The 27,618-nt window shown below is 38.3% G+C and overlaps 1 protein-coding gene across 2 annotated transcripts; it reads right to left on the bottom strand.

The window, feature by feature from the left end:
- Nucleotides 1–1,055: 1,055 nt before the first annotated feature.
- Nucleotides 1,056–17,471, bottom strand: NMU (neuromedin U). 2 transcript variants are annotated; one of them, XM_056357711.1, is made up of 10 exons: nt 17,058–17,471; nt 13,682–13,740; nt 9,823–9,870; nt 9,665–9,724; nt 9,028–9,057; nt 8,870–8,920; nt 6,748–6,822; nt 3,363–3,416; nt 1,938–1,977; nt 1,056–1,360 (listed from the first exon to the last, which is right to left on the bottom strand). In XM_056357711.1, the coding sequence occupies exons 1-9, from the start codon at nt 17,290–17,292 to the stop codon at nt 1,942–1,944; spliced, it is 648 nt and encodes a 215-aa protein (XP_056213686.1). In that variant the 5' UTR covers nt 17,293–17,471; the 3' UTR covers nt 1,056–1,360; nt 1,938–1,941. The 2 variants fall into 2 exon arrangements, with proteins under 2 accessions (XP_056213686.1, XP_056213693.1); XM_056357718.1 differs by lacking the exon at nt 8,870–8,920.
- Between the last annotated feature and the right edge of the window lie 10,147 nt (nt 17,472–27,618).

Below are 27,618 nucleotides of genomic sequence, written 5' to 3'. Positions count from 1 at the left end.
GGCCTGTGCCTCCCGCTGCCTGCTTGTAAGGCAGTTGTGGGAAGAACTGAAACAAATCACCTAATTTAATACAATACAATACAATACAATGAGCGTTTTGTGGCAGGCCTCGCATTAGTTTTGACCGGGGGTCATATATAACTAGATCCTCAGTTCACAAATAATTGCACCAGTCCAACTGGAGACACAGCAGAGGGGAAAAGAAGCAGGTAAGAAGAGGGGAAAGAACTTCAGCTGGTTTCCACCTCTGAGGCCATCCCTTTTCGCAGCTATCTTCTGAAGTTCAGCTGCTTATCCAAGCTTGCAGAAGCTGGATTAGTAATGCTGAGATCAATTCAGACCGTGACCAGCCAATACGTTAATAATTCCCTTCTACACTGAATGATTAGTTACTTTCAACATAATTAAAAATTTGTATTTTAACACAATCCTGGTATGAAAACAAGCTCAAGAGAGAGAAGCTAGGAAAGTTGTGAGGCTAACATGCTTTTGGTAGAGTTTCTTTAATTACACTCAAACCCAGTTGAGTTTTCAAGGGAAAACTAATTCTGGAAGAATGTAAATAATGCAATTAAGTGCTCTTCTAAATGAGAACCATGCTGCACCTGCATTCTTAATAGCTAAAAAAAATTATGCCATTGTATTCAATTTCAGTTGAATTGAAATTGAGATACTTCTTAAAAAAATGCAACTTGTTCAATTTCCTTTTCTTAAGGTAATAGAGATTCTAATTTTTTTATCCAGTGAACAACTGTTAACCTTAAGGCTCATTAATGACTGCCAAACCCCTTTATCATCAACCTAGTTCTGTAGATCACCTGCAGAGCACTTATCTTGACTGACCCTGCAGACTGCCAGAAGTCCACAGGCCTCAGTGAATGACATACAGAGGTAGAGAACATCGTCTTGAAAACCAAACCACACCTTTTGTTTAGCCTTCCTAGATAACCTGTGATTTTAAAGACTGCACAAATCACTTAACAACATATTTTGAAAAAATGCAATCATCTACATTGCAAACATTCTCATTAAAACAACTCTCTGAGTGCCTTTATTTATAAGGGAAAATAAATGTACATAACGGTTGTTAGAGGCAATATCTGCTGCATGCACATTTTTACAAATACATTACACACAATTGTAAACATCATAACACTAAGAAACAAATAATTTTAATATGTTTTTAATATAATCAAGAAAGTAAAGAAACTTTTGAATCCTTAACAATCTAGTTTAAGAATGTTTACATACTAGTGTTTTTTAATTGTACATTGGTAGTGATTATTTTTTCTAAGGAAAACAGTATGTCCATGTACTCGGCACTCGTACAGTATTAGCTCTAGGTCAGGAATCCGAAATCCTGAAAAGTAAGAAAAAGAATTAGCTGTTGGTATGATATAACATTAAATACTTAAAATATGGAAAAGGTATAAAATATATTAGAAAACAGATATTATTATGTTGCTATACTTTTTAATATCTTTCAAAATAGTTGAATGCTTTGAAATTAAATCCTGAAGTCTGTCCTTAGTTTCACTGAGAGGTTTTTTTCTATGTGAGATTAAGGGATTTCCCCCAGGAATTCAGTTTACGTCTCAGTATCTATTTGACAGGTAGTTGAATCAATTCTTCCTGACATATACTTATCATCATTGGAAACTTTCCAAACTGTTTACAAATCTGGGATATTCTCCATTTCTTGCTGCCTGAAACACCTCAGTGTTCTCTGTTCTAGGAACTGAGTACCTACTTCTATTCACTTCATCTGAAGTTGCATTTATTTAACACATCTGGGAGAAGCTTGTCTGTGGAAATCTAAGTTGGCTACACTGTTAACAGCTTTCTGAAACTACTTCTCAACAAAAATATTGTGGCCTATTTGTATAAAAGTAAACTAATTTAGATGTAGATAATGATTAAAAATATTAAATAAATACCTCCTTAGCGAAAATCCACTGATCTCCTTCCATTGCGTGGCTGAAAGACAAATATTCAATAGAGCTCTATAAAACTAACTCGATTCAGTAACAAAGCCCCACACAGCTTGGTACGTGTAGAAATTGGTAAACTTCCGAGTTCTGTCAATGTCATCTTCCTTAAAGATAAACCTGAGACCACTTATTGTTTAATGCATATCCACCTCTGGAGAACATACAGTAAAATTTACTACATATAGACTGAAGAATGCATTATGCCTATCTTGTATGATTTTATAAGAGGAGAAAGCCACAAGAAGTCACTCTAAGAAGCCATTATCCCTCATTCTTTCTGCATTTTCTTAACATGTGGTTTCAGGTTTGCTGTTATTGCATTGTAAGTGTTTGTTGCAATTCATAAACCAATATATGTCACTCTCAGTTTTATTTTTTGACTGTGTGCTTTAACATAGGCAAGGAGTTTCTCCGTTTTCACTGTGGTCATTTTCAGAAATATTTTAGACTACTTGGACTTAATACAATTTCTACTAAATCTGATAAAAAATTTCTTACTGAGCTTAATAAGGATTTGCTTTTTACTCTGTCATTGTGAATGCACCGATGTTAGTATTACCCAACTTTAAAGATTCAAGCATGATACATAAGAAATTTAACTACACAAACTTGCAGTCTTTTCATTAGAATCACAGAATCATTTAGGTTGGAAAAGACCTTTAAGATCATCGAGTCCAACCGTAGTAACTTTCTTATTCAAAGCCATTAGCCACTTTCTTATTTAAATAGAAAAAAACATTAACCAAAACCAAGAGAGTTATTATTAAGTGTGACTTGCCATCTTTAACTTGCTAAATTGTGCTAAAATGGAGTAAAAAGGCTCTATGACATAAAAGATGAACACAGTAGTTTTGTTCTCATGAGAATTTTTATCTAGTTTCTAACCCTACTGGTCAAATTACAAGGAAAATGGGGAACGCAGGCTCAGTAGCAGTTTTGATACAGTGTGTAAGCATGGCATTGTATTTATATCACATGCAAATGTACCGTGTTGAACAATGCTTTAGAACAATTGTCCAAGATGCTGTGTTTTCTATAACTTTCTCTGAGAATTACAGACATAATAACTTATTAAGGCATTGCATGGTATCATGTATACATTATTTGTTGTACATATTAATGTACATTATTTGTTGTACATAATAATGTTGTACATATTAATAAATATTAATATATGTACAAAGACTCCCTACTATTACTTTATTTTAATCTAAGAAAATGGAGCAGATCTTGAGTAGTACTATATGGTGGAATGCTCTTACTGAAAATGTTTCCTCCATCACAGTAATTCTTAACATAATTCACTCTTTTCTCTACTTTTTGTTTTGTAACACCACAAAAAGAAAAAAAAAAGTGTTAAACAAACCATACCCTGTAGAAAAAGTAGCCTCTGCTTTGAATCCCTCCAGGCCCTTGAAGTTCTTCCTGAAAAAAAGTATTTTAAATCATAGAATGGTTTGGGTCGGAAGGGACCTTAAAGATCATCCAGTTCCAACCCCCCCTGCTACAGGCAGGGACACCTTCCACCAGACCAGGCTGCTCAGAGCCCCATCCAGCCTGGCCTTGAACACTGCCAGGGATGGGGCATCCACAGCTGCTCTGGGCAACTTGTTGCAGTGTCTCACCACCCTCACAGTAAAGAATTTCTTCCTAATAATTAATCTAAATCTACCCTATTTCAGTTTCATCATATCTACTCTTGTAAATTAATGCATATAGATAATGCATTTTTTATATACATATTAAAAGTATTACTTCAGTACTACCACACAGTCTTGCCCCTTAACAAGACACAACCCAGACACAACCAGAGTGTCTTCATGGTAGCAGAATCTCTACAAAGTAGAGTTGGTCTGCACCTCACGGAAGGACAACAATGCAAAGCTTAAATATCAGAAATACATTGCCATTGGAGTGTCTTATGGTATTTATATTTCATTATTTTTCTACTTTTTCTATTCAATACATGAACAAAAATAAAACCAGGACCAAAACAGGCAGCTGTTGCAAGTTAAAGGAATTGATCTAGAGCATAAAAGGAAATCAAGTGTGCAATTACTAATATGGAATTGTGATTTATGTTAATATGTTATTCTCTGCTTACAGCTAAGCACTTCTTAAAGACTACATAGTTTTCTTGTTTGATTTTATGACAGGTTGGTATTAGAAAACAACTGAAGCTAAAATCTGTATTCATTGTTACACCCACCTTCTAAACTTCCAAGGGTTTGGAGATGTTAAAAAAAATACATGCTGTAATATATGTGCATGTATATTCACAAATCTGCATGTGTGTGTATATATATATATATATATATACACACAGACATACATATTCTTGAAGAAGTATGGTTATTTAAAGTTTATTTTAATGCCTGTCCTCTACAAGTTATCTTGTTCAGTCTCTTGGGTGGACTTGCTAACAAAATGCTCGTGTCTTCTTTCTTAGATCCTATTTTATCAGTCAAGATGCAACTCAAGAGGAATCAAATTCATGACAAAATCTGGTGTCAGCCCAAACTGGGCTGAGTGAATAAATTTAATAAAACGCATTTCCTTCTTCACCTATCCACCTTTTCAATTCCTTATCTGATTGGAAAGAGGTGGGTGTGTTTATGTACAACAGGTTCTGGTTTTCTTCCCAGTGAGAAAAAAAAAAAAAATAAATCAGCAAGCTAACCATTTCTAAAGCACGTTCTGTGACACCAGAGTCAGATAGTCCAACCAAAGGTGGGCAGCCCACAGGAACATAGGGGCTTCCTGCTCCATGGGGGATCGGAGTTCCTCTGCACATCTCAGGCAGGGTTGCTCCGGTCCTCTGCTGGCTTTAAAGTTTACCCATGCTATCTCCCTATCAGCCCATCTGGTAGAGTCTCTTGGAAAGAAATATTTATAGCTTTCTCACAGTCATGGAATAATTGCAATAATCTGCCATCAATAATAAAAGTATTTCAGTGGTTTTGTAATTATCTATGGCCCTCAGCAATAACATTTGGATAGGGTTTTAAACTCATACTAAAATATACTGAAATCTGCCATATAAACAAATATGATAAGTGTAATAGGGATGAATTTCAAAGATTTATTATAACATTAAAATAAATAAGGTGCATGCAAAAATACAAAACCCAAAAGAGTCTGCAAAGGCAACTGAGTCCACAAGATGTGAGCGCTTTGTAAAGGTCTGGTGTTTATGGGCTATACAGGAATAAATAACATCTTTAACAAGGTGACTGGCATTCACAGCAGGAATTGACAACAGGAAATCAAAAAAGTTGCTTTCTATAAAATGCAATTCAATTTAGAGCTGTTTTCATTGTTTCTTTAGATCTACATGAATATTTTTAAATGGCTATATTCCGTAAGTGACAGCCATGCCATTACTTTTCTTGGCTTCAGCTGTATAGAAGAAAATGTATGCAAGTACATATTTAATATTATGCATGTCTTCATTGGGATTTAATGAGCTCTTCACTTTGTAGGTCTAAATGCCTATCTTTTGCCTGCATATAGGTCCAATAGCATAAATACAGTTCACATCAAATTCATCACGAGGTAAATTTTACCCCATATTTTCCTTTCAGATATGTAGCAGGTTACATTTTCTTAACAATTTTAGTCCATGAGAAGAAGTACAAACTCTTTAAGTTCTTATATGTGGCCAGGTTCTGTCACTGGATAAGAAAAATGTGATTCAGGGCATATAGTTGGGATTATGCAATGATCCAAAGAGAAGGGCAGAAAGCTGGCATAAATAATCATAGGATTAAGAGTTCAGTGAAAATTTGGGAGTTAACAACACAGTCTTTATCTGGATTGAAAAAGGAAAAATCCTACTTATGGGGATGCTAATATCCGAGTTTTAAGTATCGCATTTGTAGACCTAATTGAACTTGTGTGTCAGTGAATATTAAGATATTGATAAGAATCAGATAAGAAATCACATCAACGTATCTAAGGAACAACCAAGCCGAAGTCAATGTGAAACAGCAAGAATCTGGGTCTTAGACTGTAGTATACTATATTATACAGGAATCTTCGGTGTTCTTATAGAGAAGGATTCTTATATCTCAGACTGCATTTTTCTCTCCATAGCTGTATTAAGGAAGTGGACATTAGTAGCCATCTGCTTTTTTATTTTTGAACTTCTAAGTTGCATTTGCAGCAAATATACCAAGTTTTTTATGATAGCTTAGAAATAATGGTGCTGTTTCTCTCTATGCAAAACTTTTGTTCCAAAACACACTACTGTTCTATTGAAAATTAATTCCATTGAGAACTTCATCTGCACCTTGTTAAACGGTAAAATTGCCTATAAATTACTTTAATAAGTCATAAATAATATGCATTTAGGGAGTAAATATGGTTTGAATTCCAAACAGGGAAAACAAGGAACTCCCTAGAAGATATAACTCAACTGCAATATAATGGTACAAATAAATTTCAATGTATTTTTATTTTTATGAAATAATTAACAGATCCATTTTGATACATACGCTCTGTGTTCTACCACTGTTCTGTTTTAAGGTATATTACTTCAGTGTTTTCTTGGTTTAAATGTTAAATATCAGCAGGATTATTTTTCACTAATTAAATAATAGAAACCCCTCATGTTTCTAATGAAAATACACTAGTGTGATATTAAATCATGAAAATAAAAGTATTATGAGCAGAAAGGCCCACAAGGACATTTTTAGAAGAGCTAATGAATCACAAAGTGTGAGAATGCAAGCATGCAGAGTTTAAGATTACATACGTCCACTTTGTATCTCTTCAGTCTTCTCTCATTAAGCTGGGGAACGAGTTGCAGTAAAGGATGCAGGACAGACGACTGAGAGGACACGAACACACACACATGAGCAACAATGAAATTCAGACCTTATGATGCAAAAAAAGTCTCTTCCTGCAGTATTGGCTTATAGACCAAACAAGACAAAAAAGGACTGAATATGTTAATTAAGAAAGTTATTTTTTTAACATTCTGACTTGACGACAAACAGGTACCAACATTTGTATTTACACTATGAATGTGATGCACAGAGTGATGGAGGGAAAAGCTATGCAGCCTCACCTTTACTCACTGAAAGTTCAGAACTGTTTACAGACTTTTTGCCCAGGCAAATGCAATTATTCAGACTCTGATCAGCCTCTGTGTGTGGTAGAGAGAATATTTCCATACAGTACTCCTACTGACATTTCTACGATTGTCTACAATGGAACTTAGCAGCTTCAGTCTCCATTGTACTGAAAAGTTCATTTGTCTTCAAAATAAATCACAGCAAGAAAAATTAATGTGTTTTTTTTTCTTCTAGAAAATACTGTGCAGAAGGGATCCATTCTCAAGTAAAATTTGTAACCATGGCACTGGTCATTCTACCTAAAAAACAAGCCACAATCATGAAATTCCTTGTGTTCAACAAGACTTTAAACTTGCAGACAGCCTTGTTAAGCACAGTGGCATCGTGTACAGTGTTAAGTACCCCTCTGGTAAAACACAACCACGTGGGCTTGCGGAGAGAGGTCCAAGCAAGAAACAAAGTAGAACAATCTAAGTTTGCTCAACCAATTTAAACCTTCAACTCATGTAAACATAATTTAAAAAATAATGCATTTTTGATACAGTACTTCTTAGAAAAGTAGCACAATGAAGAGAATTTTAAAATACGGAATAACTAATTAAAGTGTTAATGTACTTAATAAGTAAAATGAACTTGCCAACTTGGAGCTAATTTTGCTCTGTCAGCCTAAGATAGGCAATATGACATAATATATAAAAAAGTGTAAGTCTGACATGAGTGGAGGAGTTAAAAGGCATCCCAGCTGGCCACTTGGGCTCTGTCTTGCAGTCAGTGGAGAGAGGTTAATAAAGACAGGAAATTATGGATCTCACCTAGGTTAGTATCTGAGAACTGGGCTAGAAAATAGTCAACTAAACAGCTAAACTAGAGGGAGTGAGAAAGTGGTAATCACTGCAGGCAGGCAGAGGCAAAAAGGTATTCAGCATAGGGACAAAGCGGGGTGCAGTAATCTCTTCAGCAGGAGCAGCAGCAGAAATCACTCATTTCACTGTGCCCTGATTACCATTAAAACTTCCAGAGCAGCTGTGTCATGAAAAGACTGACACCATTATCAGCAATGTCACTTTCTAGGAAATATATCACGTATTTCTGATTAAATGTAAAGACCAAGGCAAAAATGGATATTAACATATAATAATGACTGTTAAGAAATGAGAAAACATGAATATATTTAACTTTCTCAAAATCCTATGATGCACAGAAAAAGCACGTAGATGCACAGAAATAACAGATTATACTTGCACTTTAGAAGCAGGAATGGATCACATGTAGTTTATTTGTTGGTTTATGAGAATGTTTTTATAGCAACAATATTGGACTATTTTTAAAATCATATTTTTCATTTAAAATACAATCCAAAGTCTGAGTGAGACAAATACTATTTTGCCTGATACATATTTATGGCATGCACAAATAGATACAATTTAATTAATTAATAAAAAAGTCATTGAGGGTTCTTAGCATTTATGGTCATGTTCTCAGCTTCTATAAATCTGCATTGTTTCACTGCACATGTTATGTTCTAGTACCAGAAAAAAAGCATTTGATCTTATTCTTAAATGTTGAAACTACAAGATTAAGATGCAACTGGGATCCCATTAAGGTTTGGTTGGGTTTTTTTACACCTTGACAGTACTGATGATCCTCTCCCACATTCTTAAGAGATGTTCTGTAACTTAAACATGAATCTCCCAGTTCTGAGCTTGCTATTCATTTGGAGAGACTACTGCAAAAAGGAACATCACCTCGTTTTTATGTACAAGCATACATGTACTCACAAGGAGGTGCTATGCCACTTACCATGATGTCTGAGTTGCCTGAGTCATGAGTCTTAGAATAATGAAATAAGAACTGTTCAAAAAAATTAAAAGTGTCATTTTACTACAAAACAGGGCGAGGGTGTTATGGTTTTCTTGACAATTTTAGTGTGATCGTAAAAACATACATAGAAATCTTACCCTTTTGGTGTTGTCTTTTTCATCTAAATCCTGTGGGAATAATCAGTAGAGAGGCTTTTATTTGTTTGGTTTTTTTTAAAAAAAAAAGAACAATGAACAATTTTGATTACTTTATAAACTTTTCAGTAATGGATTGGAATATCATCCTCCCTTAATAGACATATTACATTTGTCTGTTTGTCTAATATTGACATTTACTTGTCAATGTAATTACTCTTTTCTATAATTAAAAGAATTTACAGAACTAACAGAGTTACAGAAAAAACTCTGTAGAGAGCATTGATTACTCTCCACTAGAAGAGCAGTTGTGTTTAGTAGATGCTCTTTTGTATATCCCTAGACTCTCCTAAGTAGATTTCTTTCTCCATTGAGAGCTCATAGTTTTTCTAACCCAGAGCAATAAAACCACCTAAAACCTTGTATCCAGCCTGGAGATTATTTTCCAAATATTGGAGTCTCCCTGTTATCTTTAATAGGTGTTGGATTAAGACACATAGCATTTCAAAGTAAAAAAATTATAGTTTTACTTCCAGGACTGAGTGACACTTCAGATACTGGGTCCTCAGAATTCATTGTAGACACTGGCACACTGAGAGATCAGGCTTCAGAAATGCTACTGGTCTTTCATGTGTGTTACCTGTGGTTTCTGGAGAAATCCGATTACCAGAAAGCAGAGTTCTTCCAGTATACTGGATGTCTAATGCAAAGAAAACACGAACTCAGGCATCACGCTTCCAACCCTACTACATACAACAAACAGTATCAAAATAATCAAGTAACCTCTGTCTGACTCACCTGAGGCTGAGAATCTGTGGACAGGTAGGCAGAACATGCATCGTCTATCTGTAAAAGTTCACACAGTCCTTTTTTAAGAAGTCAGATTAATAAAAACAAGTGAACTATTTATATTTTCAGAAACAGTTCAGTGCAGCTAAAAGCATGGTAAGCTTGTCCACCATAAGGAATCCTTATAGATACATTCAGGAAATACTTCGCATTCAAGGAGGAAAAAAAAGGCCTTAACCACATAAAAAATTACACTTGCTTAATCTGAACAAACACCTATATATCTGTGTCCTTTATTGTCTTACCTGCCTCATGCCCCTCTTATTTGTAACCTTCTCAGACTAAGTCATATTTTAAATTATGGTTTTAAGCACCTGGGGTATGGACTATAAACGTAAATCTCTTCTGTGATATTTTTGGATTATACAAAACTGTGAAGAAAATGACAAAACTAAAGGAAGTGATTCAATGAGCTGTCCTCAAACACAACTCTTCCAACTGTATTCCAGCATCTTGAGTGATTATGAGAGGTGCCAGCACATCTTATGTATGTCAGTCCTTTTGTGTGAGTCACCAAGCAACCAACACCCAAGTTTTGCACTAATTTCTTTGTCAAACGGAGAGCCTTACAAGGTTTTGTTTAAAGGAGGTGGTTCCCAGATCACAGTACTAGTAAGAGATATATAAAATATATTTCAAGGGAACTTAAAAGGAACTGTGGAAGAAGCCATTGCTGGTGAACTTAGATGTGTCAGCACAGAATGGAACGTGACACACAGAGACACAAACCCAAAACAAACAAATCCACAAACCAAGAAGTCCCAACTCCCATTTCATCTGGATCAAACTCATGTCCATTTAGCTCTACATCTTATCTCCAAAAACCACCAAATGTCAACACCCAGGGAAGAGCCTAAGACAAGATCAGCACCCGAGTAAAACCCATGCTCTCCAACCACCAGCAATCTGTAGTGCAAGCATTCCGAGTTGGAAGTAGATCTTTGTAACAAAGCTCAGTGGATTTATGTGCTGTGAATGTCACCAATCTCTCTCTGAACCACTGTGGCAAGGTTTTCCTAAATACTGCATGAAATACCTCTTCTGTTTGTCTTAAGCAGCCTTTTCAAGGCTGTCTTCATTCCGTGCTAGCATAACCTTGTCTTCGAAGAAGTAATGAGTAAATGATTGCTACCCATCCTCTCCGTACTGCCCATAACCTTGTATGGACAGTTGATCACAATCTTCTTCTGTTGTCTCTTTTCCAAGATGAAAGAATCACATAATACTGAATCATTTTTATTGGTGTTATTAATTGAGAAGGGAGAAGAAATGGAATAAAGGGTATTTGAATTAATGGAAGTAATATTACCAGTGCTGAAAGCCTGAAGTATTCTGTGAGGAAAAGAAAAAATCCTCAGTATTTCAACGAAAGTTTAATAATAATGAAAAAAAGAGGCTTAACTTTTCATTATATAAATTTAAAATTGTATCAAGAGTAACCTCCATTGGTATGCACCGTTGGGGTTTTTCCCATTAAATATTTGACACTGTTAGTCCAGTTGCCAAAAAGCTTTGCCAGTCATCTTGTTCACAAACTGCATTAAAAAAAAAAAAAAAAAAGTGTCTTCTGCGGTTTTTTTTGGAATAAAGAGTAGGCAATGCAATGGGTCTTATGATTTTACTATAGGTTAAAAGCCCTAAACAGTGCTCTTTAACGATGAAAACATTACATAAAAAAAGCAATAAACAAATAACATTTATCTATCTGAGTACTTCAGGACAAGAAATGATTTATTTCTCTAGAGACAATCTATGAGAAAGCATTAGCAGAGACAGCGGGAAAGGTATTAGCTCACAGAATTACCCTTTCAAACAGTTTTTATTGGTAACACATCCTCCTTATTCACTTCATCTTGCGTTTGTTTGTCTCTGGGTGTATTATTTCAGCTACACTGCTTTCAGAGTAAGGAAACGTAGAGGGAGAAATCAGCAGTGAACGAGATACACTACGCTGAAGTAATTTTGGAAGCCTACATTAAAAATTTACTGTTCCTTCTTAATGAGGGATTTTTTTGGTTTTGATTTTTATTGGTTTATTTGCTTGGGTTTTAGTTGGTGGCGACTCTCAGAGAACTACCATAAATCCGTAGCAGGACAAGCCAGAGATTGCTTTGTGTTCAACACAACACAAGGCAAAGCTTCTCTCAGCTAAAACCTGCATGGGCAAAGCAAGGGCTGAGGAAAAGCCACAGCTTCTGTTAATTTATTTTTTAAAAGGAATTAAAAAGAAGAGCGGTTTCTATCCTTCTTGATGCATCATCTCCGTAGTTTCCTCTCCTCTCTCAGAAACGTGGCTTGAAGGTAGGAGCTTGCGTAGTGTTTGGGGTTGCTTAAGTAACAAAGAAACAAAAGGATGTGAGTCAAGTAAAGGAACATTATACTTAGTTACAAAGTTCCCATATTTAGAAAATCGAGAGTCATTCCTGGAAAATACTACCTTCATTTAGAGGCAGGGCTTCTCCTGAATGATCCACTAGTAAAGTAATGAACAGGGAAGAACCGATTCTTTTCACTCCAAGAAACTGTGGTGAACCAGTACGATTTTGTAGTCAGGTTGGTTTAGGGTATATAGCTATGCATCTAATTCTCTTTCCTGAGACTATCTCCAGTCCTGCATCATTCCTCCTGTAATAGTAAGTTTTATATCACTTATATTACATAATTTTACACAGAATTTAGTATCTGCATTTTTTCTTGACCAAAACCAACATGAACTTTGCCTTTCTTTCCAGTCGCCCTAGGGCCAAATTCTGTTACAACTAGTAAATCTCAGCAATAAATGCAGAAATGTATAAAACAGCATTACTAATCCAGAATGTAAATAACTTGTTTCCAAAAATTCCTTATAACTATCAGGATCTTACTTCCCAAGAGACTACTTTCTCCCAGGAGGTAAATATTACCAGGACTTATTCAAATGCCAGTCTAGAAATATATTAGGTTTTGAGTCGATACTTCCAATATGAACTCAGGGGAGCTGACAGTAGGGAAGTGTCTCCTGTAATGGCCTCAATAGGAAGAAATTTACTCCCTGCATCTGTACCCTTAGTTTGTCACTTGCTTTCTAATGTTATCAGAAGCTACAAAATTAAATGTCAACAGAATACTTGGTTACAGCAACACTAAAGCATGTGAATTGCAGGCTAAATCCTCTCTGTGTTATGTCCTGCCACTCCATTTGTTCCAAAAGGACAGGGAAGACCCCACGTTAACCTGTGTCATATCCTACAGTCAAAACAAATGTTCATTTCAAAGATGGGAATGGAAGTTATGATAGCAAACAGTAGCAAAATGTTAGAGGGGCTAACTGACACGGTACATTATCCTTTAACTAGTAAAAGAGAGGCTGGAATAGGATTAAATACAGTGTCCCAGCCCTGTGTGCAGAACAGAAGCAGCAAGAGGTAGGACTGGATGAACTGAAATAATTCCTGCATATCACGTACAGACTATAAAACTACCGGATGGGACCCTGTGTTGCTTCCAGGGACAGTAACTGCGTGGTCATTGACAGTTAAATGACAAGTGTTATCAAACATAGCTCTCCATTGAACCACAGCAGTCTTTTCCTGGAATGACACGTCAACACCTAGCCTCAACTTCCTGCTGGAACAACCATTCAGAAAATCTGGAAAACAAGATGTTTCACCTCATCGCTGATGTCAGGATAGGAGACATACAGGAGAAGAAGGACTGGAAGAAGCAGCACCTGAACTCCATGCAAGGGAAATACTGAAGAGTGAATGTGACCGTAGCAAGGATGGGCACAGAAGAAATGGGAGCATACACTAGGGCAGATGATGCTTACCTCTTTCCACAGCTGCAAATCCTCATCTGCCTCAAGTGCCTGAGATGGCATTGGTGCACCTAGAAGCACAAACCGTGCTTAGCAACACTGCCCAACAAAGGTAACTTGTGTAACCATGCTGTGTCAGTCATTTAAATAAACACTCTGAATACAATATACCACCTAGTACGCTTATTAACTGTGAAGTCTGAGAGCTGCGTCGTTCAAGGAAGTCTGCTGCCCTGCATGTTGTGGGGTTTGTCCAATCGTTTCTGCCTGCTCTAAGTTAGCAACACAGCAGGAGGCTTCATCACAAGTTCACAGCAGATACGGACGCTCACACCTCTTAGCAATAGACAGTGTGGAAGTTACTCAGGTTTCACCGAGGGTCAGACTACCATTAGTCTGTTCTCGGTAGTTAAGTGCAGGCAAGAAATTTTGCATGGCAGCTCTTGAACGTTAAGATCCGCTCAGCAAAACACATTCCAGCACCCACAACCTCAAGTTTTCTGAGAACTTGACTCGCCTCCAGCACATGTATTGCAAGTTGAGGATCTGGATTCTACCTCTTGCTTTCTTGTATTTACATAGCACATGTTTAACTCTTTGATTGTAATGTACACTTGCACATGAATGATGCCTGTGATATGAAGATGGTGGTTTTGAGAAAGTAGTAAGACACTACATGTGTAACTGGCTTTATTTCCTCTGTTTGGCATATGTGATGTGATGGAGATCAGTCTCTTAGGGGACAAAACATGGTATTAATTGCATAATGCTGCAGAGATGCCATGCTTGGCTTGGGGGCAGCTCCTTTCTCCATCTCTGCCCACCCAGGCTGCAGACCTGGAAGCCAGTGTCTCTGGGTCCCTCTCAATTCAACACCCAGAATATCCACCTTTCCACATTATTATTTTATCTGGCAGTATATTTCTAATGGTGATGTATTATTAGAGTTTCTGTAAATAATAGAAATAAGCATAACTGAATCGTGAGTACACTAGACACGACGCTAGTGTATCAGTGAAGGGACATGTAACTCACCTGGGAGGGAGACAGGTGCTGGAGAGGCTGGTGCTTTACCTGTACACTCCTAGCACTGCAGGAAACCCTACAAAGTCATCTATTTATCCTCCTGCCCAAAGCTGCTGCCCACGAGCCATTCCTAACCAGTTTATACACTGTTCTTAAAGACCTCAGATTAATAGATATTTTATAACCTCCCAGACAATCTATAATTACCTGTTGTCACATTTTTTCAAAGAATTGAACCAAATCAAACAACAACAACAAAAAAAAACAAAACAAAAAACCCCCACCAAAACCACAAAAGTGAAGGTAGACTTAGCTAGAATGGCCAAGTAAGCAAGGTATGAATACCCCTCATCTCCATTTGTTTTACATATATCACTAATAACAATAATTGCAACACTAGTTAGTTCCAGGCATTAAGGGGTTCATTTCAAAACTGTATTTTGGTACTGGTACAAACTTAAGGTAACTAATTATTCTGGATGCTTGTTTTCCCCAAAAAATAATCAGATTATTTTCACACTGTGTAGAAGTGAGGTATTTTTTACATCTGAGACGTTCACATAACAAAAAAACTGCTTTCTAAAGAAAAATTTGCTTCTTCAGATGTTTGTTTTAGTTCAAGGAAAAACACTAAATAAATTAAAGGTGTTAAAATTCTCTTACTCCAATCTGAATATACTAGTTTAAGAATAGAAAGCAAAGTATGCCTGGGACTGGCATCTTGGTTGCAAAGAAAGGAACTGGGCAACACTTCAAATTAACACACTTTCCCCATTAAACCTTTGCTCACCCATCTCTGAGTGCTGCTTCTGCCATTGCCTGGCTCACAAAGCTTCCAGGGGGAGTAGAAGAAATCCAATAGTCTGTAAAGCTTAGGGCAGCAGGCAAGAAACCCTGAATATTACAGTTTGCTTGGGTTTGGTTTTGAGGTTTATTTCACCTGAAGTGTATACTTTTGGACAGAGGAGATGCAATTATTTCACTAGCTCCTACCTAAGTATCCTTAACCCTTCTCCACTTATTCACAACACTCTTATTCCGTGTGCAGTCTCATCTGTTTTGTGCTCAAACTTAGGACTATGCTCCTCCCAGTGCCAAGTGGTGTCCCTTCATCACCCCATCCAGAACAGTGCTGCAGTCCTTACAGGGCTTCATTCATTTACATACACACACACCAGCATGCACAGGGAAAAAGTTATTTTGTAATATACACAAAAGAACCATAGCAGGGAGGAAAAAAAAAAAAAAAAAAAGGGAAAAAAAGAGTGTTATTGAGGAAAGGAACATGGAAGAGGAAATCCTCCTACAAAATTGACACTGTCCATGACATGTTCATCTCTTATCCTTCAATTCAGCCAACTTCTAAAACCTAAACTTCCAAGGCAGCAGAATTCCAGACGCACAGTTTCAGTCACTTTTCAACCTGGGATTCACTTCTTATATCTTCTTCCCTCCAATGCACAAGCTCCTGGCAATCATTTCTATAAGAACAACGCCGAAATACTGTGTGCCATGGCCTTTCCTTGCCCTCCTTTTCCTTCCCTCCACTCTTCCACATCCCCAAAATTTATTTTTAACAGAATATTAAGTATACTGAATTTAGATTTGTCTGATTCGTGATATCAAAAACCCAAAACAGATCAGAACAAAAACTCCTGATGAAAGCAATTTACACACATATAATACAAACAAAACAAATATTCCTTGCACAGGAACTGATTTTGTAATGTTACTTCACAAGCTGCAAGTAGCTAATCTATCTGGAGTGGGAAAACAGAACAGAAAAGAAAAGAGAGTGTTTTGTTAGAAAGCCCATTAGCTACGCTCCTGTCGCAATCGCCCCCTGCTACAAAAATAGCAACTTTCAGGTGTGAGACATTTTAAACTAAATCAAGATAATCAAGCTCTAAGCCTAAAGCAACTCAGCAGCTCTACCCTTTCCCACTCAACCCCACCCCCAGGGATTCTTCATGCAATAAATATTATTTCGGGTCAGCCTAGGTGACTTCCAGAGGGTCCTAAATTTTAGTACAAGCCTGTGATATATCTCATTTCCCTTCTCTTAGCTTTTAAATCAAAGTAGACTACATTTAAAATTAAATCGCTTTTAAGAAGAGCTACTTCGCCGAGTTGCTGGTGTGTATTTTGCCAGGACAGGGTAATCTTCCCGGGACAGAGGAAGAAGCCCCCCCCAGACCAATCCCCGAAACCGTGCCCAGCAGCTCCAACCTCCTGTGCCAGCCCCGCACGGGACCCCGGCCCAGCGGCAGCGGCTCGCTTTGCAGCCCCCCCTCCCCCCCCCCCAAACAAAATCTGCAGAGCTGGCGGTGCAGGAAGGGGCGGCGGGGAGGGTGCTTCTCACCTTTGCAAGCAGACATGGAGGAGGCGAGGAGAAGCAGCAGCAGCAGCGGGGACCCCGGCAGCGCCCCGCCGTCCCCTGCCTTCCTCGGGCTGCGCCGGGGGGTGGCTGCGGGCGGCTGCTGGCAGAGGCCGGCCATGCCCGCGGTGTCCCCCGCGCTGCCTGCCAGCCACTCTTCTGGGCATGCCCTCGCTCCCTGCCCAAACTTTTTAAATCTCCCTGACACGTGGACGAGCATCACCTCGCCTCGGGGAGGGCGCGACAGCCGCCCTGCCCCCTCCCGGCGGCCCCCCCGGGCAGACCCGGCTCCTCCTCCGCCGGGCAGCTCGGCCCCGCTCCCCCGGGGGGCACACGGGCTGTAACCCCGGCTGGGGCGGCGGGTGGGACACCGAGGAGAGAGCCTGCAGCCTGCCCAGCCCGTCGTTTAAACCCCCTCCTTAAGAAAAAGGCCGTGTGTGAAAACACGCGTGTCTCAGACACCCAGCGCCCGGCAGCAGGAGGGGCTGCTCCGCCCTGCCAGCCCCGGCGGCCCAGGGCAATGGAATGGGGGTGGCCAAGGGGAGCGTTCAGAGACTGTCCTAGCCCAGCGTGGGGGGGAACAGAGGCACGATTTAAAATGGGGACATCTCACAGAGATTTGCCCCCAACTAGCTGAGCCTGGGAGTAAAAACGCATTGAGCTCGCATGCGGGAGAAGGCATCGGTGGCTGGGATGTGGGGCTCTGCGGACATGCACCTGCCTGCCCTGGGACCCGCCGATCGCTGAGTTTTCCGAAGGAGCCCCGCTGCAGGGGTGTGCCTGCTTCCCGACTTTCCCTATGCCCTGAAAACACAAACACAAAATGCCACACCATGAAATAGAACTCAGTAATGTGGTGGTATTGGGTGATTAAAATCCTAATGCTCTGCCTAGCAAGGCATTTTACTTAAAATACAGCTGCAGACCTTGCTCCCAGGTGTTATGCCTGTAGATAAGCAAAGCAACTACATGATATTATAAGATATTCAAAAGCACACAGACCCCAAATCTGTAAAGACTCTTGGGCAGCTTAGTCCAGCCATCCCTGAAACACAGCGAGCCCTGGCCCACCAGACCTGGTACCCTCGTCTGCCGGTGCCTCTCACTGCCCACAGAATGCTCGGGCTGGTGCTGACCTGCTCCCCACACCCAGCCCAGTAGCAGGATCCAACTTTCTCCAAAGGTGTGTGTCCAACTGTCTCTGCTCTTTGACCATTTTCTCCAGAGGGATCCTGCCCAACTGAGGTGCTGCTCCAATGCCAAGATGCTACGGAGAGCACTTCAGGCCAGCATCTCCCAATTTACAGTCTGTCTTTATGATTTGTTTCCTCTTTTTCTATTCACTCCTATTTTTTCGCTTGGTTGCTTTTTTTCTGACTTTCAAAGGAAATATTACATCCATGGTCCAGCAGTGAGACAATGGTAAAATATTAGAGATTGTTATTTTCCAAAACAACATTCAGTTCTTTTTGACCATTTCAGTGGGTTTTGGCTGCGGGGTGAACGATGGGTGGTAGAATAAAGCTGCCTGACAAAAGCAGTGGCTGTTACTGTGAAACAAAAGATAAATTTAATTTATAACCACAGCGTTGCTGTCTGCTCTTTGCCTTTACCCTTATCAGTTGTATGTGCTACAAATTGTGCTCTGCCACCCTGATGCTTTGACAGGCCATCAAAATTTTGAAAGCTTTACCAAGCAGCATGATAAGATGCTATAAAATTCTTTTAGTAATAGAAGTATCTTCTCTACCAGATTCAGTAGCAAAGCTTTCCTTAACACGACCGGGAATAGAGCTAACCCTTGTGCCAATGGAAAGCCAGTTATCAGACCAGTACATAAATTAAAGCAGCCTATATTTTGTATATTTTATTGTATTTATATCTACCTAATTAAAAGAGTTGTTTCAAAACAATCCAAATCAAAGAACAGCATTTGGTTCTGGTTTCTATTAATAAAAAGAGAAGACATTTATTCAGAAGACATTATTATAAATGGGAGGTCATCAGTACTGAAAGGTATCTCCCTAATCTGTCTTGATTCAAATGCATGAATCGGTGTCCTGAGCCTTGGCCTAAGGATTTAATTTGTTATGCATTGTAATTACTATCTTCCTGTTAAATATTTAATAGATTGTGACATAAGATAAATTAGAGTCTTTTATAATTTGAGAGTGAGATACCTGTAAACATTCTGCACCTGTTAAATAGTACAGTGCTTTAAGAATATTGAAAAAAAGATATATCTTGAACTTTCTTCTCAGTTGAAAGAGTTCTGGTTAGCCCAGAAATTGCATTTTTGTGCAGTGTGTTTTAATACTGCAGACTGAAAGATTTTGCTGAGTCTGCTCACACAAAAATATATTAAAAGATATTTTTAGGATGGTGAGAAAATTTTGCAGGTAGAAAAATTTTGGTCTTCTGTTTACTAGAAAAAAAACCAAACAAAACCAACAAACACCATTTAATAATTTTTTCTAGGCTTGGATTTGTATTGCTCCATAGTCTTTCATCTGAAACCTGAATTTTGTTTTCAGCAGATTCCTGTTAATGGGCAAAAGCAGTAGCCATTAAACATGCAGTGCTTTTTGTGCCATGAGTTGCATTATCTGAATTCTGACTGAAGCAGGTTACTGTCTTCCAGTGCTTCCAACCCAGTATGAAAGGCATTTCATTTTAGATTATGCCTTTTTAGTAAGAGTATCAGTGTAATTTTGTATTTTCTGATATATCAGTAAACCGATTTGGGCATAACTGTAATCCTCCTAGCCATATACTAGAAAAAACAATATAACTTTAAACAAAAAAGTACATTTGCACTAAGCCTGATCTCAAGTTTATACGAAGACAATATTTCAACTGAAATCTGTGTGAATTTTGAAAGAGCGAATTCTCTTGCAAAAGCTTGAATCTCAGTTTATAGGTTTACATAGCTTATGGTGGTTACCTTTGCACAAGGAACTCACTGAAACGCAAGTAAGCGTTCTTGTAAACAGGAGAAAAACCACATCTTTCTCCACTGTATCTGTTTTTGTTTTGTTTTAATTGCTTGATGAAATTAATGTTACACTATTGCAGGAACAAAGCACATCCTCATTAAACGAATAGCTTGGAGGATGTTTTGGATGCTGCAATTAGCTTCTTTGAAATATTTATATTCTTCCTAATGTTGCTTCAATAAATGTTAATTATGGCTAGTGGAAAGGAAATCAAACAGCTGAGTATGTGAAAACACCATCTTCTCCATCTTCAGCAAAGGCAAGGTCAGGAGGTATGTCACTGAATTCACTTGCTGTGTAGACGCACACACAGCCTGTGAAGAGGTCAATGCATATGTTTTTTCTATGACTTTAATAAAAATGATGAGAAATCATTCCATGTATATCTGAATGTAAGCACTAGGAAAGCCTTTATCTGTACTGCACTTTCTTCACTGATATATTCCAGACTTCCTGGAGAATGCTTGAAATGGATCGGTGTGTGCAAGCACGCTGATGTCTCTCACAACTTCAGATCTCTCCTCCTTCTGTGCAATTAAGAAGTTGCGTACATGGATTTTCTTCTTACTTGTTTATGTTCTAGGGAATTAAACTTTGTGGAGAAAAGCATCAATAATTAATTAACGCCTGCTCAGATATTGCACTTCTTCAAGACATTCTCCACATATGTTACTGACCAATAGTGCACGTAAAGTTTATATCAGAACACAAAAAGATCCACAAAAGAAAAGTGACTGGAGAGTCAATTAAAGAATCAGCATCTCTGAACAGGCTTTTATTCCAGCGTTGACTTAACACAAAAAGATACTCACTCAGTAGAAGCCTTTAGGGATATCTCCCTACAAATAGGAATTAAATAATAAAACCCAGGCTGTATAAGGCATGATAGGTCCTGTATTTTCTCAGAATATTCTTTTTGTGTTTTATCCCAGACAATGCCTCAGCTCCTCCTTTATGAATAAGTAAAATTTAAATGACCTTAGGAGCCTCTAATGAACTAGTGAGGGAACTTACGTGAACTACTGGAAATGAGCACAGAAACCTCAGCCCCGGGCTAAGAGAGACTCCACGAGGGAACAGCGATGGGACTGGTTGCAGCAGATGTTCAGGACTCCCTTCAAAAGTCCCAGAATGTTTTGTATAAAAAGCCCTGGTATGCAAGAGACATGTTTGAGCCCTTTAATGACTAAAGAAAATTTGCTCAAGATGACAGTGACCAAACTCAGCAAAAACATAATAATCTTTCCAGAATGGTAGGTACCTATTTACATGCGGGCTGAATTTGGCTCACTGTATAGGGAGGCTGATGTCTCCTTGTCTCAGACACACAGCATGGGCACTAACTGTCCTCATACCTTTAGCTTGCAAGGAACCCTTAGAGATAGGATAGGAGCTCTCTGAATTTAATCTCTGCATTTCTTGTAGTCTCAGCAAAAGATCCATTTTCCTATGTGAAAAGTAATGCACGTGGAAGAAAATAACCCTTATTGTACCTATGCAGCAACAGGCAGTATGCTATCCACCGTCATATAGAAAAGAGATACCAGAATCATCATAGACCGTTCTACACAGATACCAGCTCATTTCTCAGCCAAGTTAAAAACAGTGAAATAGGATGTTATGAATTACTGGGAAAAAAATACTATTACTACTACTATAATCATAAAGATGTGGCAAAAAAAAAAAAAAGAAAAAAAAAAAAAGAGGAAAACCTTATGATAAAAAACACTAACTTCTCAGCCTTTGCACAAGGCTCTAGTGCTTTCAATGTGGATTACTGCAATTGTAATCCCATCGTTCCTTCCAGATGAAAATGCAGAGAATTGTAGTAAGTTCAGTGCAAGTTTGAAAAGTTTGGGACTCTTCAGCATGGAAATCTGAAACTTAGAGAGGGATGCAATATAGGTCTATAAACATATATGTAGATGTGAACAATGTGAAAAAAGTTGAAAAAAAGTTTACACACAGAATTTACAGAATTTTTACAGAATTACTGTAACTAAGTCTTGCAATAAGACCTAGAAGCCATGACTCCTCATCTCATTTATTATATCCTGAGTTGTTCCTGAGTCAGTCCCAGGGAAATAAAAATCTCTGTGTTCCATTAGACACCCTTTGCCTAGTCCATAGTATTTAATCTCTATCTTTGAAGTAAGCAGATTTCATAAGAAATACACTTAGCAGAATGGTGTCATTTTTATGGACTTGCGTTTGTTTTATAGGTGGAACTGGTCACAGATAATAAATCTTTCCCATGTCATTCACACCATTTTCCAAATTTTCCACCAACGTTCCTCATTAATTCTATACAAAACATGGGCCTGGAACCAGAATGGTTTATTTCCTTTACGAAGTCCTGACAATTGTACTAAAAATGTAAATTTCTGTTCAAAGGAAAGCAATAATCGTCTACTATCATTACTATATAGGAAGTGTGGTCACATAAATTGCTTTTAAAAAGGCTAATCTTCAAGATACTTCCATCTCACTTTTCTCTAAAACACATGAAAATATATCAGTGGCTGTGATGTTTACATTTATCTGGGGAAACAAGATTTTGAGCACCCTGTCAATTATTCACACACAATTAATAAAATAATAACATCTCAACATCACTTTCAGAATCTACAGGTCTTTTAACTAAAAAGACCTTAAGCAAGAAAGAAGCAAAGATGGATGAGTAGTGACACTTAGAAAATGTCATCCTGCCTTCCCATGGCTGTGAGATGACTTGGTTTTGCAATGGGATCACTTCTCTTTTAAAAAAAAGGCAAACTAATGTGACCTTGCAATGGTTTAGTCTAATTTATTCACAGTATGTACATAAATCCAACTGGAAGTAAGGCAATCTGAAAATTTTGCTTGTAAAATGCCAATATATTTTGCCAGAAGTTTTGAACTCCCATTGGCTTCTAGAAAAAAATATAGTGCAGGGCTAAATTTGATATATTGTCTAAAACCATAGGTTTCCTCCCAGCTTGCTAATGAGGTATAGCTAATTCCAGCTGCAGGAAATTTCTTTGCATAGATCTAAAATGTATGCATTTGCTTGGAAGTCTGAAGGAAAAGACCCTAAGGAAATCATTTAGAAAAATGCACTAAAAACCCCTGAATCTCTTCCAGCCTGAATCGTTCAGAGATTCTCTAAAGCGTTAAGCAATGGGTTCTCAGTGATCTGCTGCTTGCCCTATATACCTGTTCACTGTCCTTCTAAGACCAGAGCACTCAGCACGTGTCAATTTTACTTAGAAATAATACTTGTTAATGGAGAAAGCAAAAGAATTAATAGATTTTGTTATGTCAAAATAATGGTAAACAAAAATAAATTCTAGCAATTTCTTCGTTTTTCTTCCAGCACCACAAAGCTGCTCTTACTCTAGGTTAATCATCGAGGCAGCTTACCTGATGGGATGTTATTTCTGGACAGAGCCTGCAACTATTTTTTTATTATACTGTCCACTGAATGCAGAAGAATGCTCAAAACCATCAGTAGAGACTTCGCCCTCCAAATCTCAAAACTCAAGAAATAAGACAATGGAATTCTCAGCAAGGATTATTTAACAAATATTACTAGATAGGAATCTGTGTAGGAGTTAAAAGACTACAGCACACTTCTCTCTGCAGAAGATGGCTTACCACTTCTGCGTACATTGGCACAAAAGGGAGATGTAAAGGTTAGTTTCAGGCTTGCCCTGGGCTGAGCACAGTTTTGCAAAATAAAGTGATGCAGCCTTTCCCAAGTGAAAAAGTGAATACAAAACACTGCTAAATCAAAATGGAAACCCTATGCAATTTTTCTGCAGTAAGAAAATTGGGACAGAAAACAGCGAACTTTTTGAATCAGGCCCAAATCTACTTTTAAATTACTGTACTATGGTTTTACATTCTGGAGATACCAGCATTAAAAGGACCTACCTTTGAGATTAAAGTCCTCAGTATTACTCTTCTTAGTTACAACCACCCATAAAAAGCCATAAAAATTTCAGTCAGGAAAATTCAAACTTATGTATGCTGTCTGAAATCTATGTATACTTATTAAGGAACCGACAATCTCTTTCCAATAATTTTTGATGCAACATCATTCAAGGTTAAAGCACAGCAAAGTTTATCTGAGCTTGAATCACTATGTAAATTAATGGGATGCTTGAAAATAGGAGTTCAAATAATAACAGTGCTCAGTGACATATAATCATGTTTCTTTTGTCCTTTCTGGGCAATCTTGTAATAACACATAATAACACTGTGAGCAACCATCAGCCCCATCGGGAGTGACCATGAGTTGATGCTTCTGAGCTTCGCTTTTGCTGGGCTTGTTTTCACTTGTGGCAGATTTTTACTGACAGATCAACTGAATCTCATTACTTCAAGGAGTCATGCTTCGGGAAGTGAACACCTTGAAATGTCATGACCTTTCCATGACAAGAAAAAATGTCACCAAAGAAAAGGCAACGGAAGTGAGAGACTGAGGATCACAATTAATGAAAATACATTCATTGCACTACAATATAGTAATAGACTTTTCAATGGAAATGCAATTTCCAGTCGAATAGTTGAATTTAAAAGAAGAGAGATGTGCAGAATTATGTGCACCGCTGTATCAGTTGATTAGTCCCTGGTGAAAGAGCAGCTATTGCCCTGTTACTCTGGTTTGACACAGGTGGAGCAGCAAAATAATGGAGCTACACTAACTTTAAGCTGATATAACAGATGATGAGGCCCAATCGGTTGTTAACATATTCTGATCTGGAAATTTTTATTTTTAAGCTATTCTTCAGTGTTTGTCAGGGCTGGAGAGCTAACATTTCACCAGACATACATGACCTGACAGCTCCCAACGTTGATCCCTTGTGTTAAACATTCTGAATCTAGAGACAGCTTCTGACTTTTGAAAATATTTAAAAGTGAAAGATTTTTCAGGAGCTCTGTTGGCATGAACCACACAGTTATGCTGAGGAGAGGTATCAGTGGAGTTATCTGAATTTATATTAGCTGAAGTTTTGCTCCAGACTATCTCAATTCCTGGTGGCTCAGGGCTGAGCTTTGTATACAATAATCTATGTAGAGTTATCTCTATATGCGTATGCAATATTTCATGCTGCATATAGAGGGTTTGTATTTTATTTTTTTTTGTATGGTAGAGGTTTTGTAGAATTTTGTACATAGAATATTGCATCTGCATATAGAATTTTGCTCCATCTTTCTCCCAAGTAGCCACAGAAATTTTTGAGCTGACGCAGCAAAGTAAAGGAGCACCAGCAGTGACTTTCCTTAGTGGCCAACACCAGCTCTGACATCTCAGGCTGGAATTTGCAGCAGGCGACTCAAAGCTGACCAAGGTGCTGGGCCAGATAGCTGAGGGCAAGGACAGCTATGGGGTAAACTGCCCTGTATTATGAAACCAGCCTTTAGTTACGCAGTGATCACCATGTGCAGAATGATATAACATGATAACAACCCAAACTTGTGAAGCTGAAGTCAAAATTACTATTTTTCACTGGCAAAAGTAACAGTGAAATGTCATAGAAGCTGCATGGAAATATTCCTGAGCCTAATTGCCTGGGCAACGGGCTGTTGTCCTTAAATTCTTGTTAATTTGTAAATCTAATCTTTTAATTAAAAGATTACACACACAGTTAAGACTCAATACTAATGCACTAGCTGAAGCAGCTCAAGAGATATTTACAGGGCTGTCTACCCATAGGCTGGTGTTTGAGCCCCAAAGGGGGATGCACAGCAGAAAGTCAACTGATGTCCCACCTCCTGCATGCTCATCCCCCGCACTGGTGCAGTACTGGGCCATATGCCCCCAGTGTTTGCAAACTTCTACTCACTCACCCATAACGTGGTGACAAGGCTCTTCTTTTCCTCCACCCTACAAAGTGGTGGTGGGCCCTTGCAGGAAGGTGCAGATTAATTCAGTCTCTCTTTCCAATGAAGATGTAACTTGTTAAACTCCAGCTGAAGCAGGAGGAAGTTGGGATCAGCCTATAGAGAGCAGCCGAACACGGGGAACAGGGTAATGACGATGGCATGTATTTGAGGGAAGACTAAGAACAGCCCTTTATAAAGTAATCATGGTCACACATTTGGTGGTTTTATAAGCTTTATTAACAATGTATTACTTAAGTAGCAGTGCTGTTTTAACCCAAACACTCTCAAAGAAAGAGTAAAGACATTGCCATGACCCGCTTCCTTCTCTGAACTACGTTTTCCTGAAAATTTATGGACAAACAGGATAGTAATTTTACAGCAACAGGTACTTAAAAAGGGTAATTACTCCTGGTCTTCCCCAAGAAGGAAGGTAAACAGAATACATATTACCTGCTTTTCTCAAATATGGAAAACGAAGCTAGAAATTATTCATCAAAGGCCAACCAGGACAGCCATGTCAGGTTTGAATTCCTTGGCTCTTGTTTCAAAACGTGCAAGCATATAGCCTTTCCCCAGCTGACAAAAAGAGAAGACATGAATCATAACACACTCTAGTTAGCTATAGCTAACAGAGAGGCAAAAAAGAGGTAAGGGATGAAAAGCTCCTTCCTTCCACTGGTACAAGGCTCTGTATGCAGCCAGGAGGTTCCTGCCCCGGGAATCGGAGCAGACACTTCTTTTTGCTGCTTCCAAGAGCGTTTGAAGGGCAGGCAGCACTTACAAGAAACTCCTGGTAATATCAAGTGATTGATATGCCCTGGCTGCCTCTGCAGAACAACTGCTCACTATCATTTGCAATTTTCCTCTTTTGGAGGGCATGATTTCATGACTGCCGGTCTTAATCTTTTGGTCTGTTTTGGGATCGAAGTGCTACTTTTTCTATATTTTTAAAGTTTCATTCAGAAGTGGCATTGGGATATTAACTTCCACAATAATTGACACACTCCAGACATTTTGAATTGATTCATATCACATTGCACATTTCCAGATTAAAGTTCTGAAAAATTATAAATACCTCTTTATGTTAAACAGACTTACAACCTTCTGTAGCTGAAGGACACTTAGAAAGTCTTAATGCTCAAAATGGGCTTAATTCCATATACTGTGGATGACTCAAACTCTTATTATTTTTTCCGGTTTTAAAATATATGTACTGATAACTGTCATAAAGCAACTGCAATAGGTACGTTATACCTGTGCAACAGGTGGAGTACCTAACACTAGGAATACTGTTTTATAATACATTCATTATTTGAGAATAAAGGTTCCTTCCTTAGAAAATTTTTTTGATTCCCACCTAATCCCCTGTTTTGGCAGCATCCCTTTCTGCAGTCCCAAGCATATAAGCTGTCTCTGTGAGATTCTTTGATATGTCCTCAGCTACAGTTTATTGTTGGACTCGGTGATCTTAAAGAACTTTTCCAACCTAAATGATTCTATGATTCTGTAGCTGCAAAACATTTTCCATAGATTGTAGGGAGTACCTGTAAGAGAGAGATTTGTACAACCTTTTTACCTGTTTCAGTTTACATGTCCTGATTAACTGTGAATTGTAATGCATTCTACAATAGGCATTACATAAAATTTTTCACTATCTGAAGACAAATTTTGTTTAGAAA

Source organism: Falco biarmicus, chromosome 1 (genome assembly GCF_023638135.1).
Source record: "Falco biarmicus isolate bFalBia1 chromosome 1, bFalBia1.pri, whole genome shotgun sequence".
NCBI lineage: Eukaryota > Metazoa > Chordata > Aves > Falconiformes > Falconidae > Falco > Falco biarmicus.
Note: the sequence above shows the minus strand (reverse complement) of the source record. Positions and strands in the feature narration are given on the sequence as shown.

Bases quoted from the DNA above. Each gene is read 5' to 3' on its own strand.
- NMU (XM_056357711.1), bottom strand. From the start codon at position 17,292: ATGCTCGTCCACGTGTCAGGGAGATTTAAAAAGTTTGGGCAGGGAGCG. The intron at 8,921-9,027 runs GTAAGATTTCTA...TTTTTTGAACAG, and splicing joins AAAAAGACAACACCAAAAGG to TTCTTATTTCATTATTCTAA. The intron at 3,417-6,747 runs GTATGTAATCTT...ACTTTTTTTCAG, and splicing joins TGAAGAGATACAAAGTGGAC to GAAGAACTTCAAGGGCCTGG.